The sequence below is a fragment of the Crocodylus siamensis genome, chromosome 1 (assembly GCF_052110815.1).
Source record: "Crocodylus siamensis isolate JL-2025a chromosome 1, ASM5211081v1, whole genome shotgun sequence".
Lineage (NCBI taxonomy): Eukaryota > Metazoa > Chordata > Crocodylia > Crocodylidae > Crocodylus > Crocodylus siamensis.
Window position 1 is genome coordinate 264,136,230 of NC_143395.1, and position 23,275 is coordinate 264,159,504.

Below are 23,275 nucleotides of genomic sequence, written 5' to 3' on the forward strand. Positions count from 1 at the left end.
GTCAGGGCGATGCTGTTCCCTGCATCATTGCAGCCGGTTAGCGCCATGAAGTAGCAGCCACTAACCCTGGCCGCTCAGCTCAGCCGCAGAGCTCCTGCTCCTGCGGCAGCCAGAAGGGAACTGTGTTTCAGGCTCTGGCCTGAGCTGGTTATAAAGGCCTGGCCCTGCCCCCTTCCGGTCATGTGACCACCTGGTTGCCCCTGGCAACCAGGCACCTGAGCTGCCTGGGTGATTGGCAGCTCGCCAATCAGCCTCAGAATCACGGGGCACCTCTGTGACTCCGTGACACCTCACACACCGAACACCCACGCCAATCACCAATGCCTACCACTAACGCCCACCCCAAGGTTGGGGCTCATAAGCCTTTATAAGAATTTGCTGGCCAATCAAATCGCTCTCTACAAAGAAGTTTCTAATCCAATTATGTCATGCTACAGATGGACTGAGCGTGCGTCTGGTTACTTTCTGTGTGGTGACTGAGCATGCGCCTAGTGAAAAGTAGGTCAAACTTGATTGACAGGCCCATAGGTCACCCAGGGGCACATGCTGGGCATATGGTAGAATTTTCCATAAGCCTGTCTCTGCTGCACATGTTCATAACTTAACTCTTGTGTTACCAGCACTTAACCAAAATTTTACTTGGACAACACTATGATGTGGGGGGATGTGGGCATGCTAGATGAGAGAAATAGGCTGCAATCAGACCTAGACAGGTTACAGGGGTGGGTGGATAAGAATAGGATGGGATTCAACACTGACAAGTGCGAGGTGATGCACCTGGGGAGGAAGAACCAGCAGCATACCTACAGGCTGGGGAACTCCCTTCTCATCAGTGCAGAGTCAGAAAAGGATCTTGGAGTCATCACTGATGCCAAGATGAACATGGGCAGGCAGTGTGAGGATGCAGTCAAGAAGGCCAACCATACCTTGTCATGCATCCACAGATGCATCTCGAGAAGGTCCAAGAAGGTGATCCTCCCCCTCTATGCAACACTGCTCAGGCCGCAGCTGGAGTACTGCATCCAGTTCTGGGCGTCACACTTCAAGAGGGATGTGGACAACATGGAGAGGGTCCAGAGGAGGGCCACTCGCATTATCAGGGGGCAGCAGGGCAGGCCCTATAAGGAGAGGCTCAGGGACCTGAACCTGTTCAGCCTCCAGAAAAGAAGGCTGAGGGGGGGATCTAGTGGCCTGTTACAAACTAGTCAGAGGGGACCAGCAGGCATTGGGCGAGTCCCTGTTCCCCCAAGCACCGCCAGGAGTGACCAGGAATAACGGTCACAAGCTGGTAGAGGGTAGATTCAGACTAGACATCAGGAGGCGCTACTTCACTGTCAGGGCGACTAGGATCTTGAACCAACTTCCCAGTGAAGTGGTGCTGGCTCCTATCCTGGGGGTCTTTAAGAAGAAGCTAGACAAACACCTTGCTGGGGTTGTTTGACCCCAGTACTTTTTCCTGCCATGGCAGGGGTCTGACTTGATGATATACAAAGTCCCTTTTGACCCTACTTCTATGATTCTATGATTCACGTTGCTTTTGTAATGCAGAATTTGGGGGGCAGAGGGAGAGGGAAGGGGGGTGATATTTTCCCCCAAAAACTCATGGCCTAGAGCTGGCCTTTTCATGGAAAGTCATGTAAGATAGCTACCAACTTCCTTCTAAGGGCCTTTTTACATGTGCTCCGGGAGAGTGTGTGCGTGTGGGGGGGGCACTTTAATTAGCGTGGCTCTGAGAGCTGCTCTAATGAAAGCACATGCAGCATCTCATGACGCATGCAGCGTCACCATGCTTCAAAATGGTGGCAAGGGTGCTTTAGGTAAAGTCCATTTCATGAGTTTTCATTAAAGTGCCCCCACCACCATTTAGGCGTGTGGGGACACTGATACACAAGGCGTAGAGGTTGTTGGGGTTCACTAATTAACACACTGCAGCAGACTTGATTCATTAGGTTTGTTTTGACCCGCTGCAATTATACCACATTGGAGCAGCCTCCCTGCATGTCTACAGGCACCCTAAGACACCAAGCAGATCCAGGGTTAATTCTTTCACAGTAGCTTTCAAACTGGCAGTAGTTTTTGGCTGCTCAGGGTTAACATTGGTCTCTGCCCCTTTTGCTTCCTGCTTGATAAGCTGGCAGCCATATTTCACCACAGCATTTCTGTGCTTATGTTCCCCAGTGGTTCTGTTTTAGCAAAGAAAAGTCAGCCTCCTCATGAAGGCATGCACCCCAATTTAGGAGATCTGACTTTTGGGGGAAAGGGTGTATGCATTATGTGAGTAAATGTGGAAAATCTAAACAACTAATGTATATTTTCTACCCATAGTTAAAACTTAGTGATACAATTGTTGTGATGCCTGCAGAAAAAAAATCAATGCTAAAAGCTTGAAATCAGTTGTATACTTTCTTCTAAGTAAATTAAAGTAAGAAAAATAGACACTTTAATTAAAATATAGGAGTTGTTATTTTATAGCAAAATTTTAGAAGATTGAATATTAGTAAAAACTTCAGTGACTGGTGGCTGGGGTGGGGGCGCAGCTGCAGAGGCCAGGGGCAATCAGGGACCGATTGAGGTGATCAGGGAAGTCAGCAGCACCTTTTTGCAGGGGTGCACTGCCACGCACAGGGGGTGCACCCACATGCACCCCCTATGCATCGCCCCTGCATTATATATTGCACTACTTTTACAGTATGCTTGGAAGCAAGCTTTTAAATATTCTGTCATAAGATTTTTTTGTAAGTAACAATAGTTTCAGGGATTTGTGTTAAATGGTGTGAAGCTTACACTTTTTTGGTTTCATTCTCTTTGCCTGAAGCTTATTCCCAAGCCTTCTCAAAAGGAAAACACCATCCATTTTGCTCGGCCCTACAATCAGAAAGCATAGTCAGTTAAAAAGACTGCCTCACTATAAACACATTTTGATATAATTGAAAATAGGTTTCATTCTGTTTGACTTTTCTGAGCTTTTTGTTGGCAATGACTGTCATGTTGATAAGTGGCAAAGTATGGGAAATCAGAGAAAGTAAACCAGTTGCCATCTTGCTTTCATAATGGAATTTTTCTTTTACTTGCTTACATTTTGAAATAATGTGAATAACATTTTGAATTATTAATATACTAGTAATGCTGACTGTTTCCATGGTTAAGACTGAGTTGCTCTTAAAACACTGATGTGCCCTTTGGTTAAGTATTTTAAAGAAAGATTATTGTCCTTCAAGTGTGCCTTTCAATCTTGTGACAGCTTTGCAAGTTATCACTTATGTCAGTTTAACTTTAGGCAATGCCCTTTTTTTCAAAAGGGACACTTAGCAGTCTAATCCATGGTTTCCATTCCTTAGAGATTACTCAGTTTTTCATGAACGGCTCTGGATTTTATTCTTTAACTAATTATGAGAAGGGTCCCTGGACTGTTACCTAATTTTGCCATTTTCCCACAGTCTGCCTGGATGTAACTATAGGCTTTGTTAGGGCTGTGTTACACCTTTATTCTCTGAGCTGCACAAATGTTGATCAGTGTTAATGCTAGCTTGGAGTTTGGAGCAGTGACATCCTGTAACAGATACCCCAGCGCTCTCTGTTACTTGAAGAGCAAAAGCCGCCCAGCCAAGGAGCTCTGCAGGCAGGCAGGGACAGCAGCTGCTGGCTGTCAGGGCAGTGAGGCTAATGAGATACTTAGCAGCCAGCCCAGGCAGTCAGCTAACTGGATGCAGGCAGGACCCTGGAAACATATAAGCCCAAGGCTGGGGTTGGCAGGGCATTTTTTCCCTGGCTGCCACAGGAGGAGTCCCTGCCTTAGATTGCTGCCTAGAGACATTTGGTTGCCTTCATTGTTGCTTACAAGGCTCCGGGAGCCTGCAAGGTACCCAGGGCTAGAAGGCATGCTATCCTAGGGGGAAGTTTGCTGCTTAAACAGGCAGAGCATGGTCTCCATGGTTTTTTATGTTATAGCCCAGGGGCTTATGATTTACGCTGTTGTTTAACCAGTGGTTTGTGGGTGAAGCTATAGGGAGGTGGAGGCCTCATTAGTATCCAGAGGAGTATTTGATTGCCTTGAGCCCTGCCGGGGGCAAGCTCAGGGCTTGAACACTTACTGAGTGCAGAGTGGCATGTGCACAGGGGCCAGGGGCCCTGCACCAGCAAGGCTCAGATGCACAGGGGACCAGCACTAGAGGGGCACAGCTGAACAGGGGCAAGGGGCCCAGTATAGAGGAACTAGGGGCTTGGTGACTGTCGGGGAAAACCGAAGGATCGGGCCCCAAGGTCACGGTGGGCCGGGGTGGCAATTAGATATGGACAGGTGGGATTAGCGGCGTAGAGTCTGGAGTTAGGGACTCGGAGTGGATTGAGAAAGAACAGGTGAATTTATTTGACTTACGCTTCAGGCGTAGGCAGAAAGGTCTTCAGTTACAGTTTTGAAACACAAACAAACAGTTAACAACAAAGGGGTCTGTTGGCCCACGAGGTTCAGTCCGAAGACCTAGTCCCAGGGCTGGTCAACAGCTCATAAATGGGGATCACAAACAACAAAAACGAACTGTAACACGGCGATGATGAACCGCGTGACGCCAGTCCACAGCAATGGACAATCGGGTGGTCGTATGAGAAAGCCGAGGTCAGAAGCCAGAAGATGAAGCAGCGGAGACGTCAGTTGGAGGGATGAACAGAGTCGTAGGTGGTGAAGAAAGCCGAGGTCAATGATCCAGAACCGGGTTAAACAAAGTCCAGAGGGTGATCCGAAATCGTAAGCCGTTAGTCAATACCGAGGTAAATCAGAAGCCGAGAATACAAAATCGCAATAGGATCGCCGTAAGCAGCATGAAAGCCGAGTGAGGGAAGAGATCAATAGGCCTAAGAGCCTGACTGAGAGACAGTCCCTGCAGCAGCAGCCTCTGTCTCCAGTCCACGCGATCTCCCCACACACACCACCCCGAGGGAGGGGCTCACAGAACTTTTATATCAATTTGGTAGCCAATCAACATGCTCTCCGCAGAGAAATTTCTAGTCCGATTTCCTCATGTCAGGTTCTGACTGAGCATGCTCTCAGTCAGGAGCTGACACAGTCTGAGCATGCGTCTGTGGGGAAAGTAGGTCAGCAATGATTGACAGCTCCGCAGGTCACCCAGGGGGCAAGGACTGGGTGAGCCTTGGAAATTTCCACTCACAGCTTCAAACCGCGCATGTCAGTTTAACCTCTTCTGTACTGGCAGCACATACTCAAAAATTTCCATGACAGTGACTTGAAGGGATAGGTGAACCTAGAGTCTCAAAGCCATGTCCTATTCAGTGGGCCTACACTAGAATGCTGAGCTACAATAAAGGGGCAGAGGCTGAAGAGGTCCCAACAGAAGGATAGCATACTAGTAACACCCATGAGAAATGGGGTGCAGTAAAGGGACATTTGGTGCTATTCAATTAGTCCATAAGGCTTTGGGTGCCCAGCTGGGTACAGTGAACTACAGAGGCCCAGCCAGGGGCCTGGGACCTGTGTGACTGGGGCCTAGGAAAGGTCCATGGGTACCCTGCCTTTATATTTATTTATATTACCATCAAGGCATGGCAGGTAAGATAGGAAGGCACCCTAGGGGTGGAGCAGGGCATGGTCACAGAGCCACTGTGGGTGTCATGGCCACCCCATGGAATCCCAATGTTACACCCCCTTAATGTAGACACCTTCTCTGACTGTCTCCCACCTGCCCAGCTGTGATTTGTCACTAGGAGCCTGGTGAGCATGGGCTAGACTAGAAACTGTAGCTGTGAGTTGCCAATAGAGGACTGGTGGGTGGGAGTGTGAGAGATCCTGGGACATCAAATTGGACAGCGCATGTGTGGAGTGGCCACACCTTAATGAAACAGGAGCTGGGTTGTATGGATCAGAGATAATCCTCCCCTTTGAGCTGCATAATGAGTGCATAAGGTGTTAATGTGTGGATAATCCAGGAATTAAGAGCTCCAGGAGCTGCCCAGAATTACCGTGCAACAAGGATCTTGGACCAAAAGAGCAGCAGCCCAGCAACAGTGATACCTGGGCAGGCAAGTTAACCCTTCCCTGCCTGCTCCCCTGAAACAAATAGCACAGGCAACCACAAGTAAATAATTTGCTGGAGGCAGGGGGAACACCAAGGGCCAGAGGGGAAGCTCCTGGAGGGAGGCTAGAATGGGAAGGGGGGTTCTTACTTTTCAGCTCTTCAGACCCCTGCTGACCTGAATTTGTGACTGCTCCAAACTCGAGCTAGCACTAACACCCGTCAAAAATTGTGTGGCTTGGTGTCAGGTATAACAAGGCCCTCTATTTGAAACATCCACCAGTCACAGTTTTTTTCCTTATGCCAATCCATTGAGCTCCTGCTGCTTCTGTTTTGCCACATTGATACCCTTGTTCCAGAGTGACATTACTGAGGGCCTTGTTAGACCTCATGCTGTAAGCTGGACAAATGTTAATCGGCTTAGTGGAGCAGTCACACAGTAAGGAAAAAAACCTATTCTGACTGTCCTTCACCTGCACAGCTATGACTTTCTGCTAGAGACTTGGTGAGCAAGGGCAGGACTAGGAGCAGGACCCACTCATTGCTCCTGCCAGGCAAAGAGCAGGTTGACCACCGTGTCAGTTGCAGCAAGCAGAGACCCAGGGAAGCAGCTCACTGAAACTGGCACAGCGTCTCTGCGCTGTGAGCAGAGCTGTTGGGCTTAAGCCCTGGCAGCCCTGCTCTCAGTGCAGAGCTGTTGCAGCTATGATACCAAGCAGCTTCTCCAGGGCTTTCTAGTCTAGTCTGTAGCAGCTCTGTGCTGAGAGAAGGGCTTTCAGGACTTAAGCCCAGTGGCCCCACTCTCAATGTGGATCCACTGCATGAGTTTCAACAGGACGAGAGAGCTCTAGGGCTGCAGTCACGGAGCTCACTCTGAGGGGCCTGATCCTTTTTTTTCTTTGGAGCTCAGTCAGTGCCCATCACCCCACACCCTACTGGCTGGGCTGCCATCTGGTTGGGCTGCAAGCTGGCTGGCTCTACCTGATCACTTAGAAGTCTGATCCTTTTTTCTCTATAGCACAAGTGGCATCTGCCCCTCATGCCACTGTCCCATGGAAGCAGAAAGCACTCTGGCTGCCAGCTGCTCTGGGGCTGTGGTACTCATTCTGCTTGACATCCCCAGGAGACAAGGCACTTTGCCCAGCCCCACTGTGCCCCAGCTCACCTTAAGTCGAGAGGCCACAGCATCCTGGCATCCTGGAGGTGGGTGGAGTAGCTGTGAGAGTTGGCAACGCAGTAATTAATGGAAGAGGAATAAAATTAGGTTGATTAGAGCTAATCCTGCCCTGAAGTGATGTAACTTTAAGTTAAATAACAAGCGTTTAAGTCACTTGAAAGGTGCTAACGTGCAGCCAGTCCAGGGGTTAAGAGCTTCAGAAGTTACCTAAACTTACTGTGTAACAAGACCCTTACTAAGGTTTTTCCACAGAGTTGTTTGTGTTCTTCCCCTTACTAGCCATAAGAAGGGCACTTGTGTGTTTATACATATTGTAGGACCATTGGTCAATTGGTTGATGGGAATGGTAATTTTCTACTTAGCCCTTTCACCCTTATACTTACAAAAGACATTATTTTTGAATACGGAAATTAGTAGAAACCGGTCAGTAGAAATAAATGTATGATGGGTGAGTCTCTGTTCTTTATTTCCTGCAGCACAGTAGGAATAGAGAGCAAGGTTCTGTAGCATTTGAGAGGCTTAGAGGATTTCAGAAATACAGTAGCTTGGGGCAGAAGAGTCTGGCTTCAGACAAAGGACAGTGTGCTAATTTTGGATAAACCATGAGCCTTACTATCTTGAAGAGCACATAGCACTTTTATCTGTATTTTAGCATCAAGGGGCTTCAAGACAGAAGTGGTGACTGTATGCCTCTGGAGACCCCCACACAGGAAGGAGACAAGCAGAGAAGGCAACAATTGCTGAATACTTACTTGATAACTTTACAGCCAGTATATATAAAGAAGAGCGAGAACAATGTTTGTTTTCAACTAGAGTTCTTAAGCGTTTACATCTTGGGGTTATTTTTAGTCTTTATTTTCAGAATGTATTTGATATTCCTCTTTGGACATTTTTTTCTGGCCTGATCAGTTCTGAAGTAAAGAATACTATTGTGCTTTCCTTTTTAAAGAATGAATGTTGATGGCAAATAATGTTTATCATTTTTCTTGTATTTGTTTATGTATTTAACATTAAATATTGCACATGACCAATAACAGCACATTAAACAATTTTCCCCTGTAAACATGTAACGCGTTCTTCTTCCTGTTGCAGGCTAGAAGAAGAAAAGAACATTCTGTCAGAATTGCAAGAAGGCTTAAATGAGTTCGGTTTATGGTTAGAGGAAGCAGACAGAGTTGCTGGTATTCCTTCTGAACCAGGAAATGAAGAGCAGTTAAAAGACTCTCTTGAAAAAGTGAAGGTAGTGTATTTTGAATGTTAGTTTTGGTGTTAATTTGTTTGTTCGGTAGACAAAACAAATTGAATTGTTGTTGTCATATTTCTTCCTGTTAAGTAGATTTCTGCTCCTCTTCTGCATTCTAGTAGGCAAACCAAATCTGAAGTTTTTAAAGCACAGACAGTGGAATTGTACTGACCAGATTAAAATTAGATGCAACACAGTAACTGAAAACATCTTGTAAGAAATAGTTGTTGCCTCTTCAATTGTGTCACCTTGAAGCCAGTGTCATTAAGGTAGTACAATTCCACCGTGTACCACTTAAAGCGCTGAGCTGTATGACGTCTTTAAAATGTTACAAGAGCATCCTGTTTTGGAGATTGTACTTGTATAATTATATGAATAAATAAATCACAGCCTTGACCAAAATTCCTAAGGAAGTGGGGAAAAAAAAATGTGTAGAGTAGATCTGAGACGTGATGATCTTTTCAATCTCAAACTTGAGGCAAAATTCCAAGATACCTCTCCCCGCAACTGAATTGCTAAGTTTTGTAAAGCATGTGTGCAAACACTTTCAGATTTGCAGGAAATAGCTGGTTCTCAGCCAATTCATAGCACTGTAATTACCCTAATTTCGTAGGTATTTAAATGTTTACAAAATATGGAATTGTGAATAACAGTTGTATAACAAGGTTTAATAAAATGCGTCTAACCAATATGCTCATCACAAAAGCATGCAGATACTCTTACATGGGTGTCCAAGACATCAAGAGCACATAACAAACTTAGAAAGGCAACTTCTTTCAGCTCCTAGGGCATAAAATAATAATAATTATAATACCACCTATATCGCGCATGAAATATACTTGCTGCTTCACAGATAAACAATCTGTCCTGTGGGATTACAAGTGCTAAAGGAAATGCCAGAACATTATACAATTTCTGTTCTTCTCTGTTCTGCTGTATAGCTCCTCTGACCTCTGTTATGTCATTGGTAGAACTATGGAGCCCTGAAGTATAAAGTTGCTAATGTTAATAGCTGTTGGGTTCATGCTGGATCTGAGAAGGAGAATGCACTTTTAAGGGTCTATGCAGATGTATGCTTTCTTAACCTAAAATATATTAATGTATGAGATAGTCCTGCTTTCCTCCCTGAAATATGGGTCAAAATCATTGTTATTTTTTTCTTAATATCTCTGTCACATGATGACACATCAGATTTGTTTTGGGTATTTTTTTTTTTGTTTGTAGGTGGTTGTTGTTTTTTGCGGGGGTGGTTTTTTAATGACCACACACGGGGGTGGGGGTTTAATGACCACTACAACCCTAATAGTGTAACAACTAATTTAAGCTCTGCACTGCCCTTCTAAGGCTAATCAGGAAAAGGAAATGATAGCTAAAGAAGTTTGACTTCTTATTATATAATCTTTACTTACTTGATATCAAGACCACAAATTTGAAATAATTATGTGTAAGAGGGAGAATAGATAGATTTAAGGTTGAGAATATCTAAATTTAGATTCAAGGTTACCCAACTTTTTAAAACCTGAGAGACGCATCAGCTTGAACTGCTGTCCCCCACTGGGCTGCATGCCATGCAGACTTCCGCCCTCCCACTCTGCTGCACCCTCAGCTTCCTAGTCATGGGCTTCCCCGCTGCACCATGCCTGCAAGAGTGCCTTGGGCCATGGGTTTTCCTAGCACCATAGTCTGCACTGCACCGAACCCCCATGCATGGGGTCAGGAAGTGGAAGCTGCAAGAGGGTGGGGAAACCCAGAGAACCCAGATGCTGCTGCAGCCAAAGCTGTGGGGGAGGGGAAAAGGCAGCTGGGTGGGTGCCTGGGAGCCATAAATTAATCCTTTGGAGGCCACTTGCAGCCCAAGGGCCAGCAGCTGGACAGCCTTGGACATCAGTTATGAAGAAACAGGCATAGTAGGCAGGATGTAGCTTATATTACTGTCCTCCTCTAATTTACATAGCAGTCTTATGAATAATACTGTTTATGAGGTAGATCAGGGTGTTCAACACTACACAAGATCTGGAACCCCTTCCATGGGACTTAAAATTCACACTAACAAAAGGCAGAGTAAATATATATTTCTAAATCATTTGGTGGCCAACACTGGGATTCATTATATTATCAGTGAAACTTTTTATTTCTCTCCGAGAAAACTCCTTCTGTTGGCCTTCTAGTGTGAGGCTTTCTTTGTCCAGGATATATCTGCATAATGTAGTCAACATTTGTGGCTGTCTGAGCTTTTAAAGCTCATAGCTATTCTGTACTAAACTAAAGCCAGAATTTAGTCACTTTGACTGATGGAGTAATTGATTAAAATTAAAAGAAGAAGTTAAGAGAGTAGAAAATTCTCCCACAGTTCATTTTAAATGTTGCATTTGTCTGTTTCAGTTCAGAGTTGAAGAGCTGCCTCTACGTAAGGGAATATTGAAAAAATTAAATGAAACTGGAGGAGCAGTACTTAGAAGTGCATTGCTGAACCCAGAAGAAAAGCATAAACTTGAGAATAGACTGAAAGACGTTAACCATCACTGGATAAAGGTTAGACATATTAATAATAATATTATGGCATCTGACTCTTGCATATTTTGCACCTTGCATTCTCTTTCTCTGGATGAACGTGCTTGGTTCTCTGTGTTTTTATATGCTTGAGTATCATAAAGCATTCACAAATGTTACTCAGAGTTTCAAAGTAATGCAATAACATAGTTGTCTGATTTCTTCTTTTTTTTTAATGGGTGCCTGAAGTTAGTTCTACATCTATATTCAGGTACCTAAATTAAGTGATCTGCTGTTCTAAAATACAGAATCATAGAAAACTAGGGCTGGCAGGGGCCTCTAGAGGTCATTTTGTCCAATTATCTGCCTGAGTCAGGATCATCCCTATCCAAACAATCCTAAGCAAATCCTTATGTAAACTATTGGTAAAATAGGCACCCACTTCCCCACAACCACGAAGTGCAGCACCATAACTTGGTACAAGTAAAACAGAGGGACAATGACGACCAATGTCCATCTGTTACAAGCGTGGATTAAAATATACAAAGGGTGTTAATAAAAATTAAAAAGCCCTCACAATCTGTACCACTCTTGTCATGGTGTAAAATTCAGATTCTTTCCTGACCCCAAATGGTGACTGGTCTGACTCTGAGCAGAGGCGCAAGACCTTCTAGCAGGGATCCTCCAGGTTTTAGTCCTAGCAGGAGCATTGGCACACCCCAGTCAAAATCTGCAGCCTTGGTGCAGCCAACACACAGTGCTTCTGAGGAAAGCAACTCCCCCTTCCGCCGATATATGTAGTCACAGGAGAGGGAAGAAATTTCTTCCTGACTCTCTGTGACAGCCAGCAAAGCCCAGAAGTGTAGGAAATCTCCATAGGCTTATCCAACCTCTTCAATTATCCAGTGTTACTAAGGGATTTATTCCCAAGTTTCACCTGTTTTGTGGTTGTTATTGCTACTGTGAGTCCACAGTATCTTCTGGGGCTTTAATGATTCTTCTAAATTACTGCCAATGTTCAAGAAGTATTTACAGTGACGGAAGATTTTAATAGTGGCCATCAATTGCAGACTTAGTAGAAGTCTATAGATGCACACTCTTCTTTCATGCTAAATAAAGAATGGGTTGAATTCTTATTTTTTCAGTGATAACTTGAAAAACAAGCTACCACCTGAGCTATGGGCCAGCATGGCAAGGCTGCATTATAAATTAAGCCATGTGGTCTGAGACATTTTACTGGGGACTGATCATAAATTCAGAAACTGAGACGCATATTTAATTTCAGCTGTGTGGCTTTGTATATGTATTAAGAAAATAAATTAGAAAGCAGGGAAAAAGTAAACAGACAGTAAGAAGTAGTAGCCTCAAGAGGATGCCGAGGAATGATGCTTAGTCTCATAAGGATGCTTCATCTCAGGAAGATACCAAGAAATGTAGTCCTTTGGACCAGGAGACTCGCTAAGTTGCCCAACATGCCTTTTAAAGAAGAAACTTCTTCCTACTGCTCTTTCTCCAATGCAGAGCAACAGAGTTTGCCTACATTTTTCTGTAAATAAAGAGAATTGCATCAAAGAAATGACTCATCGTTATCACAACTTCTCCTTTTTGCAGAGACAACTTAAGAAGGCCTAGAATATTGGTTAACTGCTCAGGCTAAAAGGGGCAATAACGTTGATCAACATTTGCAAAACTAGAACTCTAGAATTGGGATATAAATCACCATTTAGGCACATAACTAGATGCATCTTTCTCCAAAAATAGGCTCTCTGAAATCGATTTTAGATACAGGAGTTCAGCACCTTTGATAATCAGGCTATTTATTTTTACACACTGAAATATGGATTTATGTGCCTATACTTGGGCAATGATGATGGAAAATGTTCGCTATAATTTGAAAATTTAAAAGATACTTTTTTCCTAAAAATATATTTTCTTCTTCCGTTATTGGGATTTTTTTAAAATCCATTTAAAAGAAAACTATTTTCTAAATTAATCTCTGAATATAATCTGTCATTGATACATTTTTGCATCTTGAGACTTCTTGAGTAGAATATTTCTTCTATATTCCTTTTGTTCTGTAGTTTTTAACACAGAAAAATTCTAGTTCTCTTACTGTCACTGCTAGGGTAAACTGGATAACTATGAGCACTTATGTAATATATTACGGTTTTTAAACTCTTGTTAAGGAGCAAGGAACACCACTTCTGTGCAATTTGTAAAACCACTGCATATAAACAGAAGTGCCTGGAAAAGCTGTAGACTAGATTAAATAATGTATTAGGCAGGACTTTTTAGGCTTGGAATTTACTGTCCTTAAGAGCCTCCCAAAATATATACCATATAAAGACAACCATTGTAGTAGATTAAGCAGCTGATTTGTTAGCACTTCAATACTTGTAGAATTTCTTGGCTCTGCAGCTATTTTCATTATCCTGTGGTCCATTTTTTCATGTCAGTTTTTCTACACATTCATTTACACCATGTCAGTTGAACATACTTGAAAGTAAATAGAATACAATTACAAAATTAAGTTTTCAGTCAAAAGTGCTTAGTTTTAATTGCTTACACATAAAAATTTGCAAAATGGTTACACTTTTGTTAAAATCATTATCTAGTTCACTTGAAAGGTACACTTGAAGGAGTTTGAAGGAATTTGTGGACCTTTTTAACCAACTTGATCTTAGCTTCAAATTTGTACTGCAGCTCAAATAGAGACATGCTTTATGCATTAGGAAATGCTGTATTGTTTTAGTGGTCTGTCTTGGGATATCGGATAAATAAGAAAACAGCAATAGATCCTTTTTGCTTAGCCTGAGTGCCACTTTTGATCACGCTTGCCAGGAAGCGTGTATAGGAGGCTTTACAAAATCTTTCTTTTGCTCACTCTTTTATAATCTGAAAGGAGCATCAATTCTTTCCTTTTCTTTTTTTCACATAGTATGTTATAGCTGGTGATAACAGGCTCACTTTTTTTAGGATCAGGGGATGTAAAATAAGAAACCCCTTCTATTTTGCTGAGGAATGAGAGCTTCAGTTACTTCAACTGTGCCATGTCCTTTGCCTTTAAACCTAAAGGGGTATGTCCTGCAGTTGAGAACTGCCTGCCCTGTCACTAAAGAAGAATACAGTTGCATGGATCCTCCTTGGAAGCAACAGCATAACTAGAATGGGGAGAGGGGAGCACCCATGCTGGGTGCCAACCAAGAGGTGATGCCAGGATAACCCCTGCCAGGAGTCTTTGCCATGCATAGGCAGTCCTGCGCCAAGTGAAGCACTGCATCAAGCAATGTATTTTGGGGTTCGGGGGGTGCGAATGAGGTAGGCAGAATGGTGCTGCTTCCCTCCCCATTCCCTGGTCTATTGTGGTTGGCATACTCTCACTACTATTTCTCCCTCTGCATCCTACCTCCCCACTTCAGGCACTCAGTGAGCTCCCTGTGCCACTGCATAGAAGAATCAAGGGGGGAAAAAAAGAACATGAGGCAGCTAGGGCCAGAAAACAGTATGTGTTCAGGGATAATCTTGTATTTGCAGCATCTGAAGTATAAGTTCTGCAGCTTTCTGTTTTGTGGAAGGAGCACCCCTTACTCTTTTTTGCTAGGACAAAGTGCAGAGATCTTTACAATGAGATCCTTGTGGGGTATGCCTGTCCTGGGCCCCTTCCAAGTTTTTTTTCTTTATGAACTTGCAGTCCAGCCCATTGTTTCCAGCAGGTTGTTATGTGTGTTATGTATGAACACTTGCACTTGGATTCCATTCTGCTTAGAAGATGTCTAAGTCTAGAAATAATGTCACTGAAATGAAGAGGCTCAGTTGTGCTGTGATCTGTCATGGCGCAGCTGATGCACTTCATTGGGCAAAATTCACATTGCCCTTGATGATGCAGGACAAGGAACAATGTGATCTCTCTACTTTCCCCACTTGGCCAGACCCATCCTCCATGACTACTGAGGATGAGTCTGACTCGGTTGGGAAAGGGGGGCTTTTACCTGCCCCACCAGGTACACGCCCCTGCGATCACAGGAGATGCATCTGGCTGAGTGGGGAACCCTGATTTCCCTGCTTATAGAGGAACACCCCAAGATTCATGGGGTGCCTTTTTGTAAATAGAGAAAGCTAGAAGGGTCTTCAAGCCCTGTGAGCACCTGCCTGGGGTGGTCAGAGAGTAAAAGCAGCTGAAGAGGTAATAGATGTCCAGTGCAATAAAGCAATAGCGTCTGTTACCATCTTGTCACGTCACTGATTTTTCCTTACATGTCATACAAGGGTATCAGCATTCTGCTTGCTCAGCATTTGTGCTGCGATAAAAAAATTTTATGGCATCACAATTGAGACATCAGACAACGTCTGTCTCCACCCTAAGTTTAAGTCTCTAAATGTAATCCTGTTCCACCCTGATCAAATCCATGAAAAACAGTTAATGCAGTTTTTCTACTGTGCCTTCACTTAGATTTAAGATTAAGTAACAAAAAGTGAAGTGGAGGAGCACCCACCCCAACTTCTGTGTTAATAGTTTTTCCAGGGAATTGATCAGGGTGGAATAGTTTGTATTACACACAAAATACCACTTGTATGTCACAGGTGGAATAGGATCTGGCCTTTAGTAATCTGCACCCTCCTGCTTATTTTATCTCACAGGATGATAATGCTTCAGGAAATATTAAGAAATGCAAGATGATGATGTTTAACTGTAACATAAAATGTAACAAATCATAAACTGGAGTTATTTCATGGACCTCAGTGGAACTATAGAAACTACACCATCTGAGATGATGCCTGCTGTTTTGTAGGGTTATGCTGGACTTCTGTTTATCTTGATCTGAGTGATAATGGTGAGGGAAACATCATCTGTGATTCTTGACCTTCAGGGTGACATACTTAAAATAAGTCCTGTTCAAACCCTCTTTGTATTCAGAAATCATTGCCCTGCAGCAACGAAAATAAGCCTAGAAAAGAAATCGAGTAGGAAAGGAATTGCAGTCACATAAAAGAAGCTTTTTGTCTTTACTTTTAGGTGTTTAAATCATATGCTGATGACCTTGAGAACAGATATTTGAAAAATGTTTCTTCCCTTGGAATAGCAATAATTAAAAAATGACATTTCTTTGGTCATTGTTCTAAATAGTGGTTCTTAATTTGCTACTATGTTAGACAGAGTTTAAATGAAGAACAAAGATTAAAAGCCATATTTAAAAGTGTGAGTTATAAATTCTAGCCCAGTTTCTATTACACTTTCCCCTAAGCCAATATTTTGTGTAAAAATGAAAATAACAGTGCTATCTTTATGAATGGTCTTAATAATATAGAGAATGACTTGTTCTGTCAGTTTTTATGCTTTCACATCAGTAATTTTTAGTTTATTTTTATAGCTCAAAGAATCTAATAACTAAACTTCTGCTGTTGTGTCCAGGTAAGCTGGACACCTGGTGCTTCAGAGCATAGAAAAGGGATACTAGACATTGGAGTTTGTGATGAATTCAGGTCTTGTCATATACCACCTGCCAGGGCACGTAAGAGATCTGTAATGGGTTTCTTACCTTTTACTGTGCAGTAAATGGATTGATAGATTAGGCCTGGGGACAGTGAACCATGGAATCAGAGGTTTGCTGGAAGGAGTTTATTACTATTTAATGTTGTTCTTGGTCTGGTGTCAGCCAAGAGGGATGAGCTAGATTATCTAAGAGTTAGCCGGGTGCCAGAATCAGCATTCTCCTCATTTATCCACCTTAGTCTTCAAGACATCCACTATATGTATTATGAAAGTTATTATAAGTGCCTGATGGAGACATTTTGTTTTGCTTCCTTTTAATTTGTCTGCTGGTATTAGAACTAATTACTAGACACTGAAGACACCATTTCAGTGTTTACTGCCAGAGCAAATCAATTTGTTGTGCTCTATGAACAAAAGAATTTGAGTGAAGTGACATGGCTATAATTTGTGAACATTTTCAGTACCACCAGGCAAAGTATAGGTCGTCTTAGGTTGGCTGATCAAGTGTAGAGAAAAGCAGATGGATCTAGAAAGTGCAGGAAGGCAAAGTCATAACAAGGTTATAGTTCATGTACTGTGACTATTTGTAGGTTACCTGTGTTAAAGTCACATTTCTAGTGAAGTTATTATCCATTAATAAAGCTTAGTGTCTGCATACAGTTGCAAAGTTATGACACAACCAATATTTTGCAGGCTTGGGGGACTCTTGTCTTTGGACTTGTCCAAAGTTAGTGTTATACTCTTAGTTTTGTGCTTTGTTAGAGATAGTTAATCACAGAAATTTATGCTCATAATAGTGTATATATATGTTTTCAATAATGGGTCTGATGTACCAGAGCTAAAACAGGAAAAGGAAATCATGCTGTCCTCTACTCGGCAAAAGGGAAAAATAAGAAAATTTATAGGCCTGCAGACACTGTAGTGATAGAGTTAGATCAATAGCAAACTAGACAATAGGTACCTGTAGGTAACATCCATTTATTTGTGTCTTTTTTCTTTGACAGTAAAGAACAAACACCATTTAAACAGAAAAGAAATGGAGACCTTGGTCTTTAAAGCAAAATTTACCTGCAAAACTTAAGCTGCGAGTCCACCTCCCTAGACTTGATTTCTGAAAATTCTCCTAAAAAGCCTAAAAATTTGTTACGGGGGTATAGGTTGTAGCCGTGTTGGTCTAAGGACATAGGCAGACAAGGTTCTTTGAGTGAATCTGGTATCTTTTATTAGACCAACTTAAATAGTTGGAAAACAATTATTAAGAAAGCTTTCAGGTTCAAAAGCCCTTCGTCAGGCTAAGGAAGTTTCAGCAGTTGGTGGGTGCTCTTGGTGGATGGAATGAAAAGTAAAGAAGCCAGAGGCTGGGCTGGTCTGCATGCAAGACAGACAGTCATTATAAACCTGCTTGACATCTGACTCCCCAGGTACCTCTCCACTATTCACCCCTTCTCTCTTTGGGTGTCCCCCTTCCCCCCCCGCAGCCTGTCTCTCACCCATTGACTCCTCAGTCTACACCTTCACTGACTGTCTGTCTGAAGTAAGTGAACTTGGGTTCACAAAAGCTTATATACTCTCTCTGTATATCTTAGTCTGCAAAGGTGCCTATCTACCCTGCCTTTTGGTTAAGAATACCATCAAACAGTAGAAGTGGTGGTTTTTGTTGAAAAAAACCTACTCTATTTTATATGGGATAGTAGTATTGTCATGAAACTTTTTTTTTTTTTTTTTTTTTTTAATTAAAATGAAACTGCTCTGTAGATAGTATGGGCCCATGTCTTCTGGTCTGCGGGGCTCCCTATGATTTGAAAACTTGGAGATAGGGAAGTGGTGGCAATTAACACTGCCATTGCTCCTCCACTGCCAAATTTCCAAACCCTGTGGAACAGAGTCATGCAGGGCTGGGACCATTGGTGTGATCCAGCACACAAGGCTGAGGCTGTGGGTGTGATTTGACATGTGAGGACAGTGCCCGATCAGCACATGTGGCTGAGGCTGATTTGGAAACAAGTCTTGGATTCAGTAATGGTAAAATCCTATGAGACGTTTTGCCACCTTGGGCCACTTCTGAACTGAACATGTATAATAGTCCATCCTTATTTTGGTTTTGACCCAATGGAGTCTTTCAGATCTGGGATTCAAACAGTAGTAGGAAACAGAGTTGTGTGATACGTTGATATGTTTTTAAAATGCCAAAGAAATTAGGTTCATGGAATCAGAAAAAATTCTTGCCCGAAGTGGTAGTAACATTGTTCCTTTCCTTTCTTTAATTAAAGAAAAACATATGTTTACAACATGTTGACATTAAATGGAAGGTGACAATGACACCAAATTTAAATAGACATGAATTATGTCCTGGAAAAATAGATATTGAAAAAGACATTAAAACTGAAAAATGGAACTACATTGGAAAATAATATTAATAAGACTATATGGCTAATGTACCATATCAAAGGTGAAAAATTCAGTTTTTAAGTTCTTTTTAACCTCCTGTATAAAAGCAATTTGACGTAGTACTACTGAATCTGGGAGGATGGACAAAAAGCTCTCACTTATTGTGGATTGCGGGATGGATTCTTCTCATTCAGGGCATTGCCCTACTGTTTAAAATCTTTCAGGTGAAGGTAATTTCCAAATTACTCTTTGGAATAGAAGTAGAGAGCTTCACAGTTGGAGAAAAGCTTGGTTCAGCTAAAAATATCTGTACTCCTGTTGCTTTTGAAACTCAGTGCGTCAGCCAACCTGGAGACGATTTAAAAAATAACATAGATCTTCACAGAATGTTCACTTTTGTTAAAAACAAATAAAATGTGCCCAGAGAGCACTTAATAAGAGTTCAGTACATTGGTATATGTTGGTCACTCATAACAGAAAGCGGTTTATTTTCCAAACAAGTTGTCTAGGAATTATAAATGGTATATCCTCAGAGGACTCCTGTTATTAAATCAAGATCTCAGCTTAAAGCCAACTTTAGAAATGGGAAGACCAGTAGATAAGGTTGCTAAGAAAATAACCCCTTATAAAACAAAGGTCTGACTTCCTTCAGTAATACAAACTCAGCAGTAGTGTTACTGTATTCTGGTTTCTATCTTTCTTTCAGGTTCTCTTTTGTTTTTGAGCATTAGGATCCCTCCTCCTTATAGAACATATTGGCTTTCACTTCAGAACCGAAGGATCATACCGGACTCAGTTTCCAGGACATTTTAGAGATAGATGATTAATATTTCCCACATACGATGTCATCTGTGGGGAAAGTTTTGCTAGGAGCCGGCCTGCACAGATCCGTGAACACTAAACAATTGGCATGTTGCATGGACAGATTAAGGCCCTGTTTTCATCACATGGGGAGGAATGGTGGTTCAAAAGGGAGGAAATATTTTGCTTACTCTGCACCGAAATGAGTAGGTAACAACCTGTTCTATAAAGTGTATGGAAACAAAATCAGCCAGGGTGACTGTTTCTGGTATAAGGAGCTATTAATTGTGAGTAAAGAGCTTAGAAGCATGATCCTTCTTATTTCTCAGGGTTTCTTAGGTGAAATGAATTTCTGTCATTGACTTTAAGGAACAAATCCAGCTCCACTGAATAGTTGGGAAAGATACAAAATGTAGGCAGTTTCAAGTCCTCTAAAGAAAAAGTATCGAAATATCAGTTAAAAGTAATGTTTTAACTCTGGAAATCAAGGAATTATATTGATTAAAACCTTATTACCTTGTAATATAAATAAGAAAAAAAATAGAGAAACTCGCTATGCCAATCCATGTTTTGTGTACATAAGCATGGTTTCATATTTATGAGACTCCATTACATTTATAAAATAGACCACACAGCATTTAAACACATGCTACAAAGAAATGATTAATGTAACGGAAGCCAAGCAATACTTGTAAAAAACTGAGCATAGTACAGTTTCTGAAATATTGAAATTTCATATTATTCAGTCTGGTTACTAATGAATAAAACTCCATAAATTACAGCAGGTCTCCCTGTCGCTAGGCGGAAGTTAAGGAAGGATTTTACAGTATTCTACTTTACAGATATTTCCCTTCCTTGTGGGACAAACTATATAAAGGAATAAAGAAACCTAGCACGAGGGGTGGGGACCCCAAAAACAAAATCTCTATTTGGTTAAATTATTTGCATCTTTTGTAACAATGAAAATAAGCTGATTTAAAATATTTGGTTTTTTTCCTTTTATGGATGTACAGAATTCTTCTACCAGAGGAATCTTAGTAAGTCTTTCCGATCTTTATCATATATACAACTATTTGAGTATATGTGTTCATTTGAATTACTTTCTAACAAGATGGCACTTTCAGTTAACACACTTCTGAAATGATGTAATGTTTATTGATTTTAAAACACTGTACCAAAGGTATCCTAAACAGCACTGTTTCCCAGAGTCCACATTTCAGTTTGTAAAGTATCTAAATAGTCACTCGCCATGATCTTCTGAGTATTTTGTTGTACAAAAACAATGACAATTTATTTTGCATTATATTTAATATGCATAAAATGCATGGAACGTGCAAAATAGTCTTTGTATTATCACTTGCTATTATATTACATGTAGCAATAATTAATAATGATACCATCAACACAACCACCTAGAAGCCCCTGCCATAAGCGAGGACCTCAACGTGCTAGGCATAAACACAGAACAAAAAAAATCATTGCCCAAAGAGCATCTAACACGGGCCAGATCTGACCCACATGAGCCACTGGCTCATGGAGGGGAAGATTTGGACTGCGCCATGCCAAGGCTCGCTGGCCAGGCAGCTAACCAATGTTCCTGCAGCTGGTCAATAGGAAGGTGTGGCAGCAGGGAGAAACAGGGTCATTCTGGAGAGCCTCAGGAAAACATTGGCAACCCCTGGTCTAAAAGAAGAGATGACAGATTGACAGACACAAATAGGAGAGATTTATGTACACCAATAAAAACATTTAGATTTTAGAAAATCTGCAATTGTAGCATCATTCAAAATGTCTCGCTTCAAGAAGGTGGCTCTCCTAGGAGTGTTGTCTGATAGAGACTTTAAACTTTTTGTCTTGAGTTGGATGGATCCATTTTTTAAAAAAATCAGAAGAAGAATACAATCAGAATGGGTTTTCTCATTTCAGAGTGCATAACTATAAATTTGACCAAATGTATCATTTTTGCAACACCAAGGGCGTGTTACCTGAATGCTTTGGAATCCTTCTAAACCTTCTTAATGTGTTAATCAATAAATGGATAATCAGTACCTTAGCAGGTATCTAGCAGAAATTATTCTGGTTGCAGCTCCGACTCCCTGGCAATGTTAGCAAACTGTGTTTTGCCACCTGGGTACCTCTCTTGATAAAACAAGGATACTACTCCCTATCTTACAGGCATGTTGTAAAATTAATTAGTTGAAAATAGTACATGCTTTTGAACATACTAAACAACACAGAATTGGGTAGTGGTTGTGTTACATGTTACTTCATAATTCCTACAGAGAAATATGTGATCACTCAAGTTATTAATGGCACTGTCAATTTTACTCATCTTGTTAAATATTAATAAATATTCTTCCCTGTACTGTATCTTGTTTACTGTTGCTGAAAAGGATTATTCATCCTCAAAGCCCTTCAAGGAAAGACTTAAGATATTTGAATGCTTTTTTGGAAATCTGGCAATAATTATGCAGTATCCAAGGGCTTTTGTGTAGCATTGCTGAATCTGTTGTTCTTTTCTGTAGAGAAAAGTTCCTAAATTTCACAGGCATAATCAGGATTTGTTGTTCTTTGTAAATGTCAGTGTATTGTTTCATTAGCTTTCTCTTCATTGTGAGCTTAGGAGTATATGGCAGCAAGCATAACTGCTACAGTATTTCCTATAAACTCTGAGCCAGGTTGTTCACTTGAAGAGGAAAAGGCATGGAAAGGCACTGTCTAAATGGAAGTCAGAAGGATTTCCTTGTAGTGCTTCTCTCTTGGTATAGCGGGGAGTAGCTTCAAATTATCTGTTTTGCATGGTGGGACTATACCTTTCCTTTGGCTCCTGCCACTACTCTTACCAGAGTCCTGCATATCTTATTAATTTTTTTACTGGGTAATTTCCGTGAGATGAGAGAAGAAACTGTATTTCTGTCAGTTCCTTTTTCCAAACCTTTCCATGGAGAAGTGGACATGGGGGTAGGTGTTGGGGACACCCATTTCTTTAGGAAGAAGGGCAGGTCAATTTGCTGGACTTAACTATTAGGGCTGTGTGAAATTTTGGCAGCTGTTTTGTTTCGAAGGTGTTTTAAGTTGTTTTGGCACCCAAAACACTGAACCCAAATTCAAACATAAGGCTCTGAAACATCTCCAAAATGAAACGAAGCATCCAAAAACTTTTGGAAATGTTTCAGAAAACTTTGGCGTTTCAGAGCCAGGCGTATAGGGAAACAGCTGCACGCTGCTGCCCAACCATGCAACTTGGCTCCATAGGGAGCAGAGATCTATGCCTGGAGTCTCTTTACCGCTGCTGCCCGTCCTGCACTGCCTGGTCCCTGCTGTGCAACCTGGCTCCTCAGGGAGCAGAGATCCATGCCGGGTTCTCCTCGCCGCTGCTGCCTGCCCTGCGCAGCCCCACATCGCCGGGGCAGTGAGGGAGGGCAGTGGCAGTGAGGAGACCCCCAGCACAAAGCCCTGCTTCCCGTGGAGCCGAGTCATGTGGCACAGACCAGCAGGCTTGCTCGCCACTCTGCACTGCTTCCTTGCTCCATGACCCAGCGTGACAGGGATTAGAGATCCTCGTGGGGGTCTCCTCACCTGCACAAAGGGCAACAGCCCCCCCAGTCCTGAGCTCCACCCAGCTGGGCAGTAGGGCTGTTCAAAGCTTCCCTCGCAGCCTG

General features: G+C 42.2%; 1 protein-coding gene across 7 annotated transcripts in view; it reads left to right on the forward strand.

Moving 5' to 3' along the window:
* The window catches only part of DMD (dystrophin), a 2,140,576-nt gene that overhangs the window by 1,425,988 nt on the left and 691,313 nt on the right, over positions 1-23,275 (forward strand). For all 7 annotated transcript variants that reach the window (XM_090061814.1, XM_090061802.1, XM_090061811.1 and 4 more), the window contains 2 exons: positions 8,293-8,440; positions 10,826-10,975. In XM_090061814.1, the coding sequence (XP_089917940.1) occupies positions 8,293-8,440; positions 10,826-10,975 (298 nt within the window). The remainder of the gene's footprint in view (positions 1-8,292; positions 8,441-10,825; positions 10,976-23,275) is intronic.